We start from the raw sequence: 19,965 nt of genomic DNA on the forward strand, positions 1-19,965 counted from the left end.
AGGCTCTTGGTGTATTTAGATATCTCCGTGCAAGGGAGATAACTGAGTTAGAATTTGCTCCTTTCCTACCAAGCAGCTTCTGGTTGCTGAAGCCTGGATCCAGTTCCAGCTCTGGTTTGCACTGGCTAGGCTGAAATTTAATACCATAGTTTGCAACAAGCCTCTCAAGCAGCAGGTGCAACAGAATGGTATTTTATGTGCACTGAGATAAATGTGGGGATACAAAACCTTCTATCACAGCTTAAACCATTCCTTACAGTAACTGCTGAAACTGGGACCACGGGCAGCATGGTGTTGTGCGCAGACCAGATGAACAGGGGACATGGCTGGCCTCTTGCCATCACTGAGTGCCTACAGCAATAGCTCAGAGTCAAGGCAGAGAGCTCCCAATAAATGCCAGATGGTTAGTGTTCAAAATTCTAGGTCAGTACTAGACAAGAGACTAAGTTTGTAAAAAGGAACTGAGAAAATATCACAGGCAAAGCTGCTTAGTCCTCTGCACACACACAAAAATTGCTCGGTATAGACAGCTCAGCAGCACTGCAAGACAGATCCTCGTACAGCCATACCAGCCTTCCACCCAGTAACCCACTGGTACTGGTGCAAAAAAGCTGCCAGCCATCCCAGTCTCTTGAGATCATCACCAGATCACCAGGTCCCTCTGCTGGCCGACTTATAGGATTTCGTGGAGCCTCCTGCTTTCTGGAACTGGTGGCTGAACCATCCAGAAGCAAAATAGCAGCACAGAGAAACTCTGCAGAGGCCCCTGAGCCCTTACCTAGTTCTCTGAAACTTGACCACATTGCTCAACAGGGAGGGCAAAGAGCAGCCAGATCATAGTTCATCCCTTACTCTGACCAGCCACATCAGTGGAGTACAGGGCAGGACGCCCTGTGGCAGCAGTGAAATAGCATCTTTCCCCCTGATATTTCTGGAGTGAGTCCATCAATTCAAATGTGCACATGTATCAGTCTGCTTTGGAGGGAAATCTATCTGGTGCTGGAGGTTCAGATGAGCCTAGCCGTGATACGAGCTTCTACATGCTAGATTTTAGAACTTGATTCGTAAGGGTGCCTGAATTTCTTTTGACCTTCTATTTTAAGTCTAAATGAAATGGCCGGTGCTCAGCTAAAAAACCTGAGATGGCTGTGAGGACAAAGATCTTCCACAAGAGCAGATCGGCATCGCAGACAGGGCAGACTGATGAATATCTACTCCTTGTTCCTTGACCAAGTGGGAACCTCTCTGAGCTTGCAGCACCTTCTGACTGAATGTGGAGGAACAGGGTGGTTGGGGGATACTGGCCTTCCTTTGAGAAACGTGATCAACCGTTGGTTTGAAAGGAGGTTACTTCCAAATCATCCTTTCCAAAGTGCTTGTGTACAGAATAGTCAAAAGGCTATAGAATTACATATGTTATGAAGACTAGGGGTTTGCGAGTTGTATGGCTGGACCTAAGGCACATCTGGGGTCCATACTATCACCCCAGTATTATGGCCAAGAGTGGATTCCCAACAGACCCAAAGGCACATGATTAGAAAAGACATTGCCAATTCAACCTTTTCCTCAGTCTGGGCTTCACTTTGCTCTGAGGTATATATAGATAAAAAAATGAGGAGCTTTACAATCTTAAGGAGTGAAGGGGCCTCCTGCAGCATGTTCTCCTTGCTCCAAAGGAGGCTCTTAGGGATACTGCATGGCAGTTTTGCTTCCCCTGCTCCTCCTTCCCCAGGAACAGGACACAGCTTTGGGAGAGGAGCTGCATCCAGAGAGTGCACATGGGAGAAAGGAGAGGCGAAAGTACTTGCTTAGGTAGTCCTTCCCACCAGCCCTTTGGTTTGCTTTGGTTTGGTTGATTTTGGTTCTTACAGTCCCTTCTGCTTGTATTTGTCACTATTGGGTGAAAATGTTCCGGTTGTGGCAAAAGGTGATTTTGGCCGCATGTTTCTTCCAGACATGATGAGTGCCCCAAAGCCGTGCTGGTGGGAGAAGGCATAGCCCGAGCGACGCGTGCTGGTCCGACGCAGGCGTCTCTTGGGGGACGGTGGGGGTGGCCTCTTTTTAGCTTCTTTGATCTTGAGTAGGACCTGAAAATCAGAAAATGAAACAGAACACGTGGCAAATGCGCTGCTATTCACAAGCACAGTAAAAGAGGAGCGAAGAAAGGAGAGAAAAAAGTAGGGTCCGAACCCAAAAATGATTAACAAAACAAGAGGACCGTGGGAAGGACTGCAGATCAGGAACTGAACTTGCCAACCTAGAAAAGGGTAAAAACTAATCTTATTCTAAAAGGCACTGCTGGTAATGTTGTCTGTAAGACATGGGAGAGGATGATTTCTGCTCTGTGAAACCTTGGTTGTGGAATTGCCACAGCTCTTTTAGGGACTTCAGTCAAATTCCCCAACATGCAGAAATCATTGCAACAACAGCCGAAAATCCAGAAAGCAAGATCTGTAAGGAATTGTTGAACGCAGAGTACTTGAGGGAATCTCCAATATGTACAAGGTTTTTATGATGGTGGTGATCAATGGATTTTCATATCCTTTGTCAGAGGGGAGAAATATGGTGCACTTTATTTGCAGATAGGAGGCTCTCTGTCCCCACGTGGCTCAGGATAATCCCCTATTGCCTCCCTTTGGCCCTGCGGCCTGGGACAGCACTAAAGATACTTGGTTCTCTAAGGGTCAGTCCTGTATATAAGTTCCTTTTGTGCTGCCAGCTGGGGATTTCTATACAGCAGGAAACAATCCTCTCCTGTGACAGTTCATTTCCCAGAGTAGGAAAAAACAATAAAGTGGTTTTGCACTATTGATGCTCACTCAATGCACAGAGACTGGCATTTTGGGCCACAGTTATGTCTGCTCAGCTAAAGAGTAAATTCAGCCCATGTCTGCACATCGGAACTTCCTCTTTGTCTCAAGGACCATCCTACCTAGCACCCACCTTCCCCTCTGCAAGGGCTGAGCATTCCCCCTGTCTCTTCCTCAAACAGCCCTGGAGCACCCGAGGAGATCTGTGAGCATCCCAAGGATAATCACAGAATCATAGAACCGCTTAGGTTGGAAGGGAACTTAAAGGTCATCTGGTCCGATTTCCTTGCAGTGAACAGGGATGAAGGCCCCGCAGCGAGGTGCAGGAAGAGGAAGGGAGCACGAGGTGGCAGCAGCATTTAGCAGATGCTCCTGTTTGAGACTAAGGTCGGAGAGCTGCGGGGATGCTGATCTTGTGCAGGGGTCGTTCGCTGTGCTGAGCTGTGTGCTCACTCCATCTCTCCCAGCCTCCTCTTGCCCTAACGGTCTCACCTCCAGACTCCTGGGCACGGGAGGGCAGCTGGTTTCGGAGGGGCTACAAATGAAGTAACTTCTGAAATCAAAAAATCCCCAGCAAGATGGATGCTGGGTGGGGTGTTGAGGGCTGTGGTCTGCCAGGCAAAAAGTTCTGCAGTATGAGGGCAAGAGGACTGAAATACACTGCTCCTTTGCTGCCAAGCCACAGGACTTAAACCCTGCACCTAAAAATAGTGCTGCTTCCTCACTCCAGTGCAATCCAATCCGCATCTAAATAATCTCAGCCTCAGTCCCAGCTGCAGGTGGCTTAAGCAGTGCCAAAAGCCAAATTCTGTTTTCCTGCTCAAGGGACTGGGAGCCAGATGGATGGCAAGCACTTGCACCTGCAGGGATGTGAGCTCCAAGCAGTGCCAGGCCCCTGCAATATGGCTCTGCAATAAGCCTGGCTGGTAGGAAGAGGGTTTCAGGCTTACTAAAATGCCTCCTTACTTTATCACTGGCAGTTGGCCTTAAGAGAGCCTTCAGGAATCGGAAGCCAACGACGGGCAGCACACAGAGGGCAATGCTGAGGAAGATTGCTAGCCACACGTTGGGTTGGCTGAGAGTGTTTCGAGCAGTACCTGAAAAATAAACGATTGAAAGCATATCAACAATATGTCTCACCATCATTCTATTCAGTGCCATGATTCAATCACTCTGTCACTCCAAAACACTGGGAAACTGACCAAAATGGCTTCAAGCTGCACCAGGGGAGATTCAGGCTGGACTTGTCTGAATACTACTTGTCTGAAAGAGTGGTCAGGCTCTGGAATGGGTCAGGGGAGGTGGTGGAGTCACCAACCCTGGAGGTGTTCAAGGAATGTCTGGATGTTGTATTTAGGGATATGGTTTAGTGAGAACTATTGGTGATTGGTGGATGGTTGGACTGGATGATCCTATAGGTCTTTTCCAACCTCGGTGATTCTGTGTGATTCTGTGAAAATATAAAGTAGACACCTTCTCCAGCAGTGAAATGAACTTGCTGCAGAGGACAGCAATATCATTATCACTGAGATGAGGAAACTGGAAGGTAACATCCAAACTCAATCTCTCAGACAGAGAGGTATGTTAAAGAGTCAAATCAAGTGCAAAAGATTGATGTAAGTGTTCAAGACATCTGTAGCAGCAATTCAACCCTCCCAAATTTTTCCAGGATGCTGGTGCAAAAGGAAGAACCCTTCTTAATTTCAGCACTGTTTCCCTAAATGGATGAGATCACAGCTCGTTAGAAGAGGAGTGTGCGTTGCTCTGGGTGTGCATCTAATGGATCTGTGGGCAAACTAGCCGCCACGTCTGACACTGCTGTGTTCTTTGAAACCGAAGTGCTGGCTTTTGGCTCCTCTGAAAACTGAAGGAATGTAGGAATATAGAAAACAGTCTATAAAACCCTCATTACAGTGTTCAACGATGTTGTTGGTAGTAAAGTTGCTGAGTGTCTTCACTTGGCCAAATTCTGCCAATTCCAGTAAAATAAGTAAAAAAGTTTTCCAAGTGTTTCCTAGAAACACTTTCCTTAGACATGGTTTCAGACTAAGACCTTATTAAGCAGCATTCAGCATTATGGATGATTTCACCTCAGCAGCACCAACAGAACAGCAGATAGAGAAACCCCTGGCAAGAGAGTTACCAGCTGTCTTTGGAAACTCAGCAGACACTCTACCTTCTCACATTCAGCACTTTTGATGTTAAAAGCCATCTTACCATCTGCTTGGAAGACACACTGCAGGCACTGACTGAAATCTAAGAAATTTCTAAAACGGCCATGCAGCGAATATGGGCAGAACTGGTCTTGGTTCAGCAGACCATCCAGAAATAAATGTATTGATTTGTACAATGATCCAAGATGTGAACAAAAAGCTTTGTGCTATCAGGAGTAAAATCTCCTAGCAATGGCACATCAATGGATACACAGAACCATTAAAAACATCCAAATTACTTTTCTAATCTTTCATCTTCCCCCTGGTTAAAGTCTCATGAGACATTCATTTTTATGGTATTTTTTCCTTTTTCACAAGTTCAGAAACTTTTTATGCAGAGATGAAAATTGATAATCGGCAGTGGCATTTCTTTATTCTTGAGCATTTGCTGTCTAAGCTCACCATTGTCCTATGGCATCTAAATACATGTTGTGTTTCTGTGTCTTTCTACACTAACACATCAATTTGTTTATGACATAACATCCATCCTTCTGCAAACAAAATGCTGCCAGACACCTATAAGCATTGGATATCTGGAAACAGAATGTGAAAGTGTAGCTGAAAGTGTTCCAGCCAGCTCAACAAGTTTATTTTAGGGATCATTCCCGTGGCTGTGTGAGAATGTGCATTATTCTGCAAGGAAGTGAATATGGTGCATGTTCACATGGATGGATGGGACTCTAAGTAAGCTTTTGTGGCTGCCTCCAGAAGTATTTACCCTGGCATTTCTTGTGAAAAAGGCCATCATTATACTCTAGCATATTATTGCCTCCAGAGAGGCAAGGACCCATACTAGAAGCACTTAGCAGAGTTAAGCTCCACCGTATAATAGTTTTGAGTACAATGCAGGTTTGCGCAAGTGCTTACCAACAAATGGGAATGAGGCTGGGAGGATCAGGTACATGCCATCACTGTACATGGTGAAGGTGATGGCAAAATAAACAGAAAGGCTGCCCCAGATGAAGAACTGGTTCACAACTGTCCAGTAAGAGGTGTCCAAGCCAATCTGAAAGAGCAGAGCAGTATAAATGCCCTTATTATTTAAAAGATATGGTTGGAAGACAGCTGGAGATCTTGTCCTCCAGTTTGTACCCCTACCCCCAAGACAGTTGTTCATTCAGTCCTCACTCCAAGCCTTAGATAACACCAAGCCTTAGTTAGAATGCAGGAAGACCATTCAGGGCAAGCATTATTGCATTTGCCCTCTTATCAAAAATTCACTAGTGGCCAGTAGTAGAGACAGGATACTCACATCAAAAAAGCCATATTTACAACCCCACTCCAAACTGATCTTCCATCAGAAGCTAGGAGAAGGAGCCTATAAGACCTCAGAAAGCAGAAACCATTTTCTAGAGAGGTATGAATGATTTGCTTTTCTGTTGAGAAATTTCTCTCATCATTCCAATACCATCTGAATGCTGTAGCTCCAAGTCCTAGCAGTTTCTTTCACTAAGCCCAGTTCTAGCTTCTGCACCACACATGAGATCTCACTATGATGGAGTCCCCATAAATAACTGCCTGCTGGCAGACACAGTCCTGTGGTTCAAGCACATCCAAGAAAACTGGAATGAGTTCTTTTCTATTTCCAGCCTTAAACACCTTCTCCACAGTGACAGCAAACTTTCTCCACAGTCAAAGCAAACTTGCCTGACTGTGATTTTTGTGGCAGAAAAATCTATTGTTCTGTAAAACTGAGGAGAATAAGCTGGTGTCACAAGAATATACACAAAAAATACTTTTGCAAGAATTGAAGATGCAGCAGCAAACAGAATGCTATCAGAATGCCAAGTGGCCCTCCAGAGGCTGCCTTCTTAAAACAGATTCTTAAATACAGTCAGTACAGTTACCTGTACAGACACCACAATCAGTAAGCAGGTCTGGGCCATCAGGGCGAACGACTGGTAGTCAGCAATGGCTTTCCCATCACTTCTCATCGTATTGTACATGGCCCCATAGGGGATAAAGAAGAGAATGAGGGAACTGTAGATGCCTTGCAACATGCACTTGATAAACACTGTTTTGTTAAAATACAGGTTTTCCTGTCCAGGCACATATAGCTGTGGAAACAGCAGGCTCCAACGGTCATCCACGTCCTGAAAACAGAGAGAAGATGGTCACATTTGCAGGCCCCTTCCCAACCAACCACACAGGACCACTTAAGGTTACCATGTCCCCTTATGTTCATTTCCATGAGAAAAGGCTCATCAACCAATTCACTCAGTTCAGTGACTAGCATGCCACATATCGAGGTCACCTAGACTTGTTTTCCATCCCAATTTCACCATTCTGTGCTGAAAAATCTGACAAGTGTTGGGAAAAAAAAGAAAAAAAAAAAGTACATTTCATCTTAATCAGACTGCATGCCCAATTCTCCTAGGGGTTTCCTGGAAGCTTAACAACAGAAAATACCATTCTGGCTGTGTTTCTACTGAGGTAGAAATGTATGTGTGAAATACATGTATATGTGAAATTACTGTGGGAAGGCTTAACCTGGACCTCCTGGCTAAGAGGATCCTCAGAGCTGTATGTCATCCGTTATTCTGTGTGCTGATTAAAAAGCCACTTGTCTGGCTTTAGAATCACAGCTATTGAGATGTGGCTGCTCCAGGGGAATGGCGCAATAGCATCTTTCACTCATGTCAACATCAAAACATCTCCAAACACTGAAGCACACAGGACAAGGCAAGATAATATACAATCTCCTTCTTGGTGTGTCCTTTTTTTGTGCTCTGAGGTCTCACTGACAGGAATCTGTTTTAGGGACTATCACAACAGCTAGCCAAAGAGCTATCTGCTTTTGCTTCTCTGAATCAACTCAGAGTACCCAGACACAAAACACCTATAAAAATAATGTGAGGAGTGATCAAAACAGTACCTGATCGAAAAGGCTCATTCCTAGCACTGGGAGGGAGGTATATGCCAGATTGTAAAGCGTGATGAACCACTGATCATAGACAGTCTGAAGGGAAAAAAAAGCAGAGCATCATGTTAGGAGAACGCTGCCTTTTCCATCTCTTCACAAGATTACACAGTTATAAAAGCAGTCTCCTCCTTGTAGATCTGCCTGAACATGGTCCTGCTGAAGCAAGGGTTGGACCTGCTGGACGCAGAGGTCCTGCCAATTTCAATCACTTTGTAATTCTGTTAGGTAGATGCTGGAGCATCGTGACTGCAGATACTATTGAGAGCAAAAGTATAGCAAGACTTGAGCTCAACAGCCCTAACCTGCTCACTACCAGAAGGTGAGGAGCATGCAAGAGAAGGATGACTTTATGTCAGCCCTGACTGCTAAGCACTCACTACTGCCCACAGTCACAAGAGCTCCTTGACCTAACCCAGTAAGGCTCTTCTTGCATGTTCACGAAAATCATAGGTCCTACACAGATCTGCACCACAGTGGTCAGGCTTTGGGTAATCTGCATCCTACTTTGATGGCTGTAATCATTTTGGACACTTTCAAAAGTCCCAGGAGGTGCCTACATTCTTCATAAGGCAGTTAAATGTCTTTAGGCATCTTTCCTTTATCAGCAATACTGTATCAGTTTTGTACAAGCTGAAGACAGAATTGTGTGCATTATAGTAAGGGAGAACTGGTTTAGTTTACTTTTATTTAAAATATTTGCAGGCATTTTCCTTGGAAATGCTAAACACGACCATGAAAACAGAGGAGCTGACCTACCTGAGCTGAGAAGCCGGAGAAGAACCCATACCAGAAATGCACTAATGTGAAAGCAAAATTCTTATAGAAGAAGTACTTGAGGAACTTGCACATGCGGATGTAGGACCAGCGTCCGTGGACCAAGAGCAGGCGTTGCAGGTAGCGGAACTGCGCAAAGGAGAAGTCACTGGACAGGACTGCCTGCATCCCCTCCTGGCCACTGATACCAACCCCGATGTGGGCAGCTGCAACAAAGAGGTTATTGGTCACATCAGGTTGGATATTAGGAAAAAGTTATTCTAGGGAAGAGTGTTGAGGAGTTGAGGAACAGGCTGCCCAGGGAGGTGGTGGATCCCTAGAGGTGTTCGACAAACGCGGAGATGTGGTACTGAGGGACATGGATTAGTGGGCAATACTGGTTATAGGTGGACGGTCGAAACAGATCGCAGAGCTCTTTTCCAACCTTAATGATTCTATGAGCCTATCATCCTATGTGAGTACAGCAAGGGCTGTGCTAACCCCATTGCTTAGATGAATTACTCATCCTGAGACACTGTGTTAATTCCATCCCAGACTGCTTGAAAAGTCCTACGTAAAGATATTCAGGAAAAAAAGTAACTAGAGGGTACTAATTCTTTCAGCACTGTTATGATTTTGGCTGCGTTGATTCATTTTTAGTAACTGACTTGTACTACCTGAATAGAGCTACATTCTCTGCGACAATACATTTTATTTTCCAACAGCACAAATCATTGCTGCTGTTATAAATACTTTTAATTTCTGTTGACACATGAATAATTGTATTTACATGCGTAAAAATCCTTCCAACAGCCTTAAAACATTGCTTCAGACAAGCAAAACTTTCAAACTGTCAAATGTTTCACAGATTTATCAGACACAGTAGTATAAGGCTAACTGCAGCCTTTACATTTCTTGGGCTTTATTAGTTCAATCATATAATTAGATAGAAGAGACACATCTCTTTTAATAGCAGCCTGGGTTTATTAAACATGGACAAAAGTTTAATATGACAGCTAATTATACAGCTGTAACTAACGAGCAAGCAATCTTGATGACTAAGGGTTGGTGAGATTCAGAAGTTTCCATGGAACAGCGAGGTGATAAAATCCCAAAGTCCCAACCCTCTTGTAGTGGCAGCGTTAGTTTCTAATTATCATTTTACACTTTTTAATTTGCTTTTCTTATCCTTTCTTGACTGGCTGCCTGACTTATCTCCCTTGAAGCTCCCTACTTAGCCTTTTCTTTCTTAATTAAACAGCTCCAGTTAATCAATTCTTGCAAATTAACACAAGAAGATTAGCAACAGGCTCTTCTGAATAACCTTAATTTAATTATACATAGTTAGGGAATTCTTTTCATAAATTCATTGAGGAAATGCAACACCAAATGATGCTCAAGGATAAAGGAGCCTAGAGGCCTGTGTTTTATAACACGTGTGAGACAAATGACAAAGGGCCCCACTAAGTGGAAATGTTAAAAAAAATCCTGCGACATTGTGCAGATTATTTAAAGCTGTGGAGATTTCCTTCTGCATGGCACATAGGCCACCCTGAAACAAGTTTGTTTGTCCTTTGCATTACCATTATGATGATGGCAGGCAGTCATACAGGTGGACTTGTTGCACCCCAGAGAGCTTCAGGTCTATTACAAGGTGCACCATTTTTCTGGAGCATGCTGGCTTGTAGGAGGCGACGAACGCTGGCTCTCAGCCCTTACTCACTTTTGATCATACTGACATCATTGGCACCATCTCCAATGGCCAGGGTCACAGCTTTCTTGTACTTCTTCACCAGCTCCACCACCTGGGCCTTCTGCAGCGGAGTCACCCGGCAGCAGATCACCACCTTGCACATGCACGCCGTTCGCACCAGCTCCAGTTCCAGATTCCCTTCCAGCGCGTAGGCCTGAAAGCAAAAGACAAGGATGTTTCCTAGTAGCTTGTGTCAGACCAGCAGTGAGATCTGGAGTTTTCCCATCCAACACAAGGGGAGTATGAGGTACCTGAAAATGCTGAGCTTAGAAGAACCTGAGAAAGCAAAGCACAGTTGGATTTCTGATTACCCCTCCAGTTCTGCCAGAGAAGGCTTAACAATTCATATTTCTTTCAAATTGTGGTTTTTGGCTCTGTTCCTTGATGTTTTTCCTCCATAGACATTCATGGATGGAATCTACTTACCTTCAGCTTATTAAGTGACATGGTCTGGAGAAGTCACAAGCATTGGTAAGTGGTTGGACTAGGTGATCTTATTGGTCTTTCCAACCTTAATGATTCTATGATTTTCTCATTACCCATTACAGCAAGCCCACAGTCCTTCCACTGTAAGGCAGACCATCCTTTGGCCATATGTCCAGATGTCCTTTTTTTCTTTTTGTTTAAGAGTCAAGAGCTTTAAAATACTGTGTTATCAGAATCCTCCTTCCTTCCTGTCAGTGGCAGGGAGACAATGAAAGAGACCTGTTCTTGATTTGGTTTTAGTGCATGTACCAGTGGTTGCAGCCAGAAATGGGTTTTGCTACAGCATCCTGCCCACACAGCACCAGGAACAGCTGTGTTTCACACAGAAACTCTGCTACTGGCATGGCGCAGAGATCAGCTAGTTATATGATGCTGCTTCTTTGCCCTGTTCTTTTTCTGTGTCTCAGCAAGACTATGTGTACACAGTACCAGTAGACAGGGGGACAAAGCACTGTCCAGATGCTCTGTTAAAGTAGGATGCTAGCAGGACAGTTACCACTCTTCAAGCCCTAGGTTCATAGATATAAACCACATCTAGTGGTAAGATTTTTGGGTAGTAATTAGCAGGGCTGATGTAGAGCTGGGAGTTAAATTTACTGGATTGCTATTAAGAGGTAGCAACCATCAATCCATCCCCACCATGCCTACTTCCCTCCAGTCACGGTGACTCCACCACCTTCGTGGGCAGCCCGTACCAAAGCACTATCACTTTTAATGAGAAAACATCCGAGCTGAGATATTCTTCTGTGAATTCTTTTACCTGTTCATATCAGGGTGGATCGGCATTCCCTGGGCTCAGAAACCCTAACTCTCTTATTTCTCATCTGTGGTCTCTAGATCATACATGATCTTACAGATTTCTTTGCATTCTCTCTCCTGTTGGCCTACAATTTTCTTAAAAAAAAAAAAAAAGGGCAAGTGACTTGCATTATTTCAGCTACAACTTCACTGATGCCAAGCATCAGCGAGCAGGAGGGTTTCTTTGCAAGTGTTACAGGTGATGCTTTTACATCCATATGTCTGATCTTGTATGTGCACAGCTGATTGTGTGAAAGTGGAGAACAATGCACTTGTTCTTCCTGAATTGCATTTTCTATGTTTTTCAAGATATTTCTCCAACTTGCCAAAATTATTTCCAAATCTAATCTTGAACTTCTTGCATCATGGCTGCAGCTCCCAGTGTGGTGTTACCTCCATGTTTAAGAAGTCTGCTTTCTTTGGAAGCAGTTAATTAAAATACTAAGTATTAAATAGATGTGGGTAGCCCTCTAGAAATGTCACTGTTGTTTCATACCCACAGTGGGCTCATAAAAGCCATACTTTCCAAGCAGCCCTGCATTTGTCACATAAAAAACTTAATCAATACCATATTACTTCAGCTTGCTTGGAAAAACATCACAGGGAGCACTGAAGAATTTATTAGTCAAGTTTTATGACATATATTCTATCTTTATCAGATACATGTATTTATCAGATATATGTATTTACGATCTTGGCATACTTGAAATACATGTTTGATGCTATCTTATTTTCTTGGCGCATCCACTGACTGCCTGAATATTTTTCCACTATATTTCTGTAAGAATAACAGATCTGCCTACTGCTCGAGCTCACTGAGCATCAGGTCCAGCTTTTTCCTGCTCCTTCTGAAGTCTTGCTCATCACCTTTGATGCCTCAAATAATCACTGGAGCTCATCTTCAGGTAGGGAAAAAAAAAACACTAAAACATCACATGCAGGTAAAAAAAAGCAAACCTCTGTGCTCAGTTGCTAATTTTTAAACATTTTCAGACTTCCAGCACATCTCGAACTTAAGTTTCTAGGAACACTGAGTCCTGCCATGACTCTGGACTTCCTTACCAAGCTGTGACCATTGATAACCAGACCATACACCCCATTTGCTTGTTCATCAGGTAGAAGCTTTAGATTTTTGGAAGATTTTTCAATCTGAATGTTGATTTCATCACTGTCCAAAAAGGAGTCTGGCTTCATCTTTCTCCTTGCATTCCTGAAAAAAAAAACAGAATAAGAATTAAAATCTTGTAGACATATATGATGTACTAAACCAGCTTTATGATGTTAGGAATTTGGAGCTTCCCTTTGTTAGTTTAGTTCCATTTTTCCTGCATCCTTACCACAACATGCATTGTTTAGCTGCTGCTTTTTGTGCACATCACCCATATGCTTATGAAAGTCTACAAAGCATTTTCTAAATCTGTGCTGATCTGAAGTCAAACAACTGATCTGAGTGTCACAAAAGACCATATTCCAAAGGGATCCCAAATTTCCTTGCATGTTGTTTGTCAATCACCTCCTTAAAGAGAAAAGGTTTGAAAAAAATTCCAGTTTTCCTCCATGTATCTACTGAAGAGGCTATGGAGGAAGGCAGATTTCCAGATAATGCCAGACCAGGATCATATCCAAGCAAACAAATTACAACATGAATGAACAACAGTTGCAGTAGAGCAACAGCACAGATCAAGCCTGAAGCCAAAGGCTTTGTGGCTCCTCATCACTTCTCCAATGTCAACTGATGCTGACTGCATGACTTTGCTGCCTCATTCAGTGATATAGATTTGAACTCTTGGAACAAGAAGCTGCAGAGTTTACCCTCACAGAAGATTTCTACACTGTGTCTATCTGGTAGGTCTTCCAGGGAGGCAGCTAATCAAGCTCCCCTGAAATGAGCTACACCAGGTAAAGCATCCAGGGGAAAATAAATGAATGAACAACAAAAAAAAGAGAACAACACAGAATACTGGCCATTCCATCGTCAGTGCACAGTAACGAAGCTGTACATTTCAACCATTTACCTGAGCTCATCAAGTACATCCTCAGAAGTGCTGCCTTCAATAACGAAGACATCTGCCATGTCATCATACAGCAAGTTGCAGGAGTAACCGATATTCATTGCCGTCTCTGGGAAAGAAAGGCAGGAGAGATTACCCACCTTAGTACTCCAAACCCACCTACAGTCTGTGTCTTAGATGGGCGTAGCAGGTCTCTAGCTGGGTTTTAGAAGGCCACAGAAGGAAAGAAATCTACAGAAAAACTAAAAAAGCTCGAAATACCCTTTGGTCAACACACTTGGAGCAACTAAAACATTTCGTGTTGCCTCCAAAATTTTTTTTCAGGATACTGAAGTTTCCATCCCCTATCTCTATTGCCACCCTAAAAGGGAAAACACAGCCCCAACTCAAAGCGCCGAAGAAGAATATCAAGACTTTTTATTTAGAAAACTCCTTGGGGAAAAAAGTATTTTGTTTTTTTTCCCAGAAGTAAATTTATTTCACTCTCAACATGAAAAATGAAATGCTTCATTTTTTTTCTCAAAAATTCACTGCTCATTTCTTGGTTGAAGTGATCTGGAAACACTTTTTGCATCCCAGAAATGCCGTTGTTTCAGCAAGGTTATTATTTCTCCAAAATAATTCACTGGATTCTATTCACAGTTCTTTCCAGCATAATGAATTTTACAGAAGCTTTTGTTTCCTCCAGTTTCGTTCTAGAATGTTAATGCCAGAAACAGAACTAAGACCAGCTTTAGCATTCAAGTTTCTTGAAAGTTATAGTTAACCTTTTCTAGCCTTCTTCAGCAAGACAGTAGACTGCATTATGGTGACACATTCACTGTCACCTCTCCGTTGCCAAAGGACACTATCTTCATACTGTTTCCATCTTCAGGTCAGGACTTAGGAACAGGCACTTCTTGCAGTTAACTGGTCTCATTGCAGCTAACTAGAGTTTTGCCTTGCTGGCACTGAAGAAAGCCCTCCAAGTTTACCTTCTGTGCAGATTTTCAAAGGAGAAAGGTTGAGAATATGGATCCCAGTGGAATCATCTCATCAATGAAAGAGAAGGTGGCATCCCAAACTGTAGCCCCCTTACCTTGCTTGTCTCCAGTAAGAACCCATATCTTAATGCTGGCTTTGGCAAGAGTCTCAATGGTCTGTGGGACCCCATCTTGCAGCTTGTCCTCAATCGCTGTGGCACCTAGCAGCTTTACAGAGAACAGGGAATAGGTTAAGACTTCCCATTGTGAGTACAGGAGAAAGCATTAGATGGCCATGCAGGTAGTTAAGCAAGAACAAAAGAAACTCAGAAATAAAGTTGCACTGATTTTCATTCTCCCTCAGCAAATTTACTGTTCAAGGCACAGTTCTGATCCTGCAAATGTTGTACTGTGTAACCCTCTAGGCTCAGCTGGATCACAAACATGCAAAAAATCATTTGCCACACATGAGCACGTCTATGTTCTTCCATGTCCTCTCCACAATAGATAGAGATTTAATGCAGGAATGAAGACTTTTGGGGATTCTTGTCCCCAAATTTCCATATGCAATCTCCAGTGTAGATCTTGCACCAGACATACTGCAGCTGTTGCAAAGCATCTTCTCCAGCCTACAACACATTCATCCCAATCCTTACTCCTCACTGCCACACAGCATTAAATTCAAACTGATCAGGACACAGACCTTTGTTATTTTAAAGTTACTATTTTCTCTGTGTTTTGGAAATACTTGGTGGCTTTAAACTATTGTCAAAGGGACATGAAGGTTTCACTCTCTTTCAGGCATAAGCGGCACCTGCTACCATCCCTCCTGTTTTTGGGAGACTAAATTCAGACTCTTCTACTCCCTTGCTGATTCTGTTCTCTTGCACTCATTCTCTACCACAAGCCAGGCTCCCTTACACCACTCCATTTCTCCCTACAGCACATTCTGGGGATAAAGTCAATCCTGTGTAGGGTACAGAGAAGGATCTGGTGTTCCACCTGTGAGCCTCTGACCTGCACAAGGACTACTCTGTCCTCCACAAGGACTACTAGTTTATTCAGGCCGTGAGCTTCATCATCCTGAGTTGCAAAGCATCTGGCTCCCTGACTTCTACGTATTTCCTGCTCTGAACATACCCCATGCTGCATTCATGTTTTCCACTACTCTACTGAGATCAGGAGGGCAGCAGGCTCTGCCCCACAGGCTATGCAGCTTCTAGAGGTCAGTTTCTTCTAGGCTTACACTTACTTCTTCCCAGCTCTTGCAGTGTCCTGAGCATAAAGCTAATGGAAAGAGCAACAGTGCAGCTCCCCAGATTTCCCAGATCTCAGAAAAACACTGCTATGAGTGCAAAAGCTGAACTGTTTCCCCTCAGACACCACACATTCTTTTCATTCATTATTCATGTCTGTAAAACACAGGCAAACCCCAGGGCTGCAACAACACTCATGGAGAAAAGAATGACTTAAAGATCACAGTTCAGCTCTGCTTCAGATTGACACAAACATCTTCACGGACATCATCGCCCATCCTGCCCAAGGCTGTGAGAACAAAGGCGATGGTCTCTCTGAAATGGAGCAGGACCTGGGGATTACTCACTGCCTGCCATTTCAAAGAGAGGAAAATAAATAGATCAGCCATTTGCAAGCACAAAGGAGAGCTATGAAATATTTGTGTCCCTGCCACCTCCCTTAGGCTCTGCTATGTCACTTCATCACGAGAAAGCTACTCCGACACCCACGTGAGATAAAATAAAACCATTCCCAGGCACTGGTGGCTGACACCCCATTGCTGGCTCCGCACGGAGGTGCCAGTGAAAACCCAGCACTGCCATATTTCAAACTGCTCCTGTCAAGCAACCCACTGAGCTGTTTGCAGAGCAGTGTTTACTGAAGTCATACTGAAGTGTCTATTGACAAACCACTATCCTCACTGCCTCCCCCAGACATTGGCCCAGTTTCCATGAAATACCAACCACTAGATCTTTTTCGATCTCTTCATATATCTCTGACAGTTTGTCTTCCCGTCCTTCCAAGGAGGTGCTTGCTTCGTGGTGACGCTTGATCCAGTCCTGAAAGTATTCTTCATCCAAGTTCTTATAAGCCACGACGAGTGTCCTCAAACCTTCCCCAGCAAACTCCTGTGAGACAGTGGTGGGGCAGAAGAGGTCAAGGGAGAACAGTTTCTTTGCTCTGCTTTGCAGAGGACTCTCTGAAAGCAAGGAGCTATTTGTGAAAACTTCCTACCTAATGTCTGCAGAGGAAGGGTGAAAACCCACACCTGAGTCTACAAATCTACAAGTCTACAAAATGTTTAAAAACATTTTACATTGCTGTCCACAATCCTTGCAAAGAAAAAAAAAAAAACAAAATCCTCTCCAACTTTCTGGCTTTGACCTTTACATCAACTAGGCTCTTGTTTCCTGGGACCCCATTTTTCAACATGTGGTTCAGAGTAGCGAGACTTAAATTAGACACTCTGAACTCACCCTTAAATTTCAGAGGTGTGCTCAACATGTCCAGTGGTGGATTTAAATGCACAGTGAGGGCACAGTCATGACATCTCAGGAAGATCTTGTAAGTCTGCCTTCTGCAGATCACAGAGTCACATACCGAATTGAAGAGGTTGGAAGGGCCCTTTAGAGATCACTGAGTCCAACCCCCTGATAAAGCTGGTTCCTCTTTACACAAACTGAAGTTTACCCCCAAAACAGGACATTCACTTTCTTTCTCCTTTGGGATTCCATAAGTACAAGCTTGAAGTAGAAGTGCATCAGGGACAGAATGACAGAATCATAGAATCATTGAAGTTGGAATAGACCTCTAAGATCTTCTAGTTCAGTATCTAACCTATCACCAACGTTGCCCACTAAACCCTAAGAATGACATCTCCAACACTCTTGAACACCCCCAGGAACGGAACTCCACCACCTCGTTGCGCAGTGTTCCAGCGCCTCACTACTCTTTCAGAGAAGTTTTCCTAGTATCCAACCTCAACTTTCCCTGGTGCAATCTAAGGCCATTGCATCTCATCCTACTGCTGTTACCTGGAAGAAGAGGCCAACCCCCACCTCATCACAACCTCCTTACAGATACACCACAATCACAACCCATCTCCCTGTGCTCTGACTTCTTCATCCACCACATTCTTCCTCAGGCAGTAAGCAGAGATGTTTGTGCAATTGCTCCACATCCCTGGCAAAATATTCTGTTATCTTGTGCTCTGCTCTGTATCAGCTGGAGTTGGTATCACAAGTCAAAGTAAATGTTGGCCAGATCATCCACTTGATGAGTGGATGAGACTACACCTCAACCATATAAAAATCCACAAGTTTGAGAGCTGCATTTTCCATTCTGTTCTGTACGATGTAGGAGAATCATTAGATGGTTTGGGTTGGAGGGATGCTAAGCACCATCTAGTTCCAACACTCCTGCCACAAAAAGGGACATATCCTCCACAGGATCACAAGTTCCACCTACCCTGCCTGGCTTCTACCTCCTTCTCTAGAGGAATATAACTGCTGTGAATGTTGTAACCTGTATTTGACATCCATGTCATGATGTCAAATGTCATGATAATACAGAGCAGTTTAAATAGCACCTGTGATGCCTAATTTGGTATCAAAAGCTTCATTAGTTAATTTCTCTCTTCAATCTCCATGAAAAAAAAATATGTTTTTATATATCTATATATACTTCTTGTTTGGGTGCTGCTTCTGAAATCTATTTTTTTGTTTAATACAAATCACATTTTCATACCTGGAGAAAATGCAACCACCAAATGCAGAGATTCAATGAAGAAGGAAACACTTACATTCAGGTGTTCTGTGGTCTCCTCCTTGAGAGACTCACAGGATGAATGAAGCAGTTCATAAAGAATGGTGTCAGCCCCCTTGCAGTACAAAGTCAAGTCACCTTCTGGACTGCGCACTAGAAGGAAGAGGACAAAAATTCTTCACATCTCAGGCTGAAGCAGGTGGGATTCATAGCACTTGTATCAGAACAAATGTTTTTACAGGTGTCCAAACTCTACCAAATGTTGGCAGAATCCCAGGAACCAAGACGAACTTGCTTAGAACAGAAGAGAGAGTAACTACACTCAGCTTTAGAGGTTGAACACTGGTCTGAGCAGATTCTCTGTTAAGACAATATGGTCCTAACAACCTGAAATTCAGGTAGGACATCTATATTCACACATCAAGAACAATTTGTTCTGATGCCAGTGAAGGTTCTCATAAACCTAAAATCCCAGGAAGGAAGAAAGGAGCCAAGAGAACATACATACCAATAACAGACATTCGTTTGCGGACATTATTGAAATCAAGAATAGCCAGAAGTTTGTAGATTTTTGTTTCTCCCATTTCCACAACAGTGATGGTCTCTGGTGTGCGAGCCCGGAACACAAATCCAAAGTTTCTGGCAGCAGTGACAAGGGCTCCCTCATCGGGAGATTGGGCCTGGTACACCAAGTTACCTGCCACGCAAGAAAAGAAGGTAATGTGACTTCTGCCCTGTTTCTGAACTAAATAAATACTTTTTTTTTTTTTTTTTTTTGGTAGCAATTAACTAGAATGATAGAATGATAGGATCATTAAGGTTGGAAGAAACCTCTGCAATCATCTAGTCCAACTGTTCACCAGTGATCAGTGTTGCACATTAAACAACGTTCCCAAGTACCACATCTCCACATTTCTTGAACACCTCCAGGGTTGGTACAGAATCACAGAATCATTAAGGCTGGAAAACTACGTGTGAAGTAGAGAAGAGTGGTTCAAGCCATCTCCCATCTGAGGGAAGCTGCGGCACCTACAATTTCTGCACTCCAGTTACAGTAATCCCATCTTAACCACAGTCATAAATGATGGGCACAATCACTTCAGCTGCTGCCTTTGCCAGTCCTCACCTTCCTTCTTCTCCTCAGGCATGACAGTGTGACAAAGGGAGAGCAGCCGGAAGAACCTGTGTGTCGGGGCATCATTCAACTTCACAGCTTCGACCAGGCTGTGGTCATAGAAGGCAAACTTAGGGTCAGCCAATTGGTTGTAGGAGAAGTCAACCTTCTCTGTGTTCTGTAAAAACATGGATTAGTGTTATCTATTGAGTTCTCATATACATGTATAACCAGTGCCTGCCTACCCCATTCTCTTACATTTACAGAGATCTCTTTCTTGCAGAACTGCTCATGACACAGTGATGAATCTAAGTGGGAGGTCCTGAAAGCTACTTAGTCACAGGAGAGGACAGGCACACTG

The 19,965-nt window shown here is 43.6% G+C and overlaps 1 protein-coding gene across 1 annotated transcript in view; it reads right to left on the bottom strand.

Annotated features, from left to right (window-relative positions):
- Positions 1–1,865: 1,865 nt before the first annotated feature.
- Positions 1,866–19,965, bottom strand: part of LOC306956986 (phospholipid-transporting ATPase ID-like) — a gene marked incomplete at both ends in the record, with an annotated part of 40,353 nt that continues 22,253 nt past the window's right edge. The window contains 14 exons of the mRNA XM_079548327.1: positions 1,866–2,087; positions 3,777–3,907; positions 5,891–6,029; positions 6,871–7,116; positions 7,899–7,982; positions 8,703–8,926; positions 10,423–10,606; positions 12,799–12,946; positions 13,752–13,857; positions 14,827–14,938; positions 16,690–16,854; positions 18,528–18,643; positions 18,999–19,187; positions 19,617–19,782. Coding sequence (XP_079404453.1) covers positions 1,866–2,087; positions 3,777–3,907; positions 5,891–6,029; positions 6,871–7,116; positions 7,899–7,982; positions 8,703–8,926; positions 10,423–10,606; positions 12,799–12,946; positions 13,752–13,857; positions 14,827–14,938; positions 16,690–16,854; positions 18,528–18,643; positions 18,999–19,187; positions 19,617–19,782 — 2,232 coding nt within the window. The remainder of the gene's footprint in view (positions 2,088–3,776; positions 3,908–5,890; positions 6,030–6,870; positions 7,117–7,898; positions 7,983–8,702; positions 8,927–10,422; positions 10,607–12,798; positions 12,947–13,751; positions 13,858–14,826; positions 14,939–16,689; positions 16,855–18,527; positions 18,644–18,998; positions 19,188–19,616; positions 19,783–19,965) is intronic.

This window comes from Tetrao urogallus (assembly GCF_951394365.1).
Source record: "Tetrao urogallus genome assembly, chromosome: Z".
Taxonomy (NCBI): Eukaryota; Metazoa; Chordata; class Aves; order Galliformes; family Phasianidae; genus Tetrao; species Tetrao urogallus.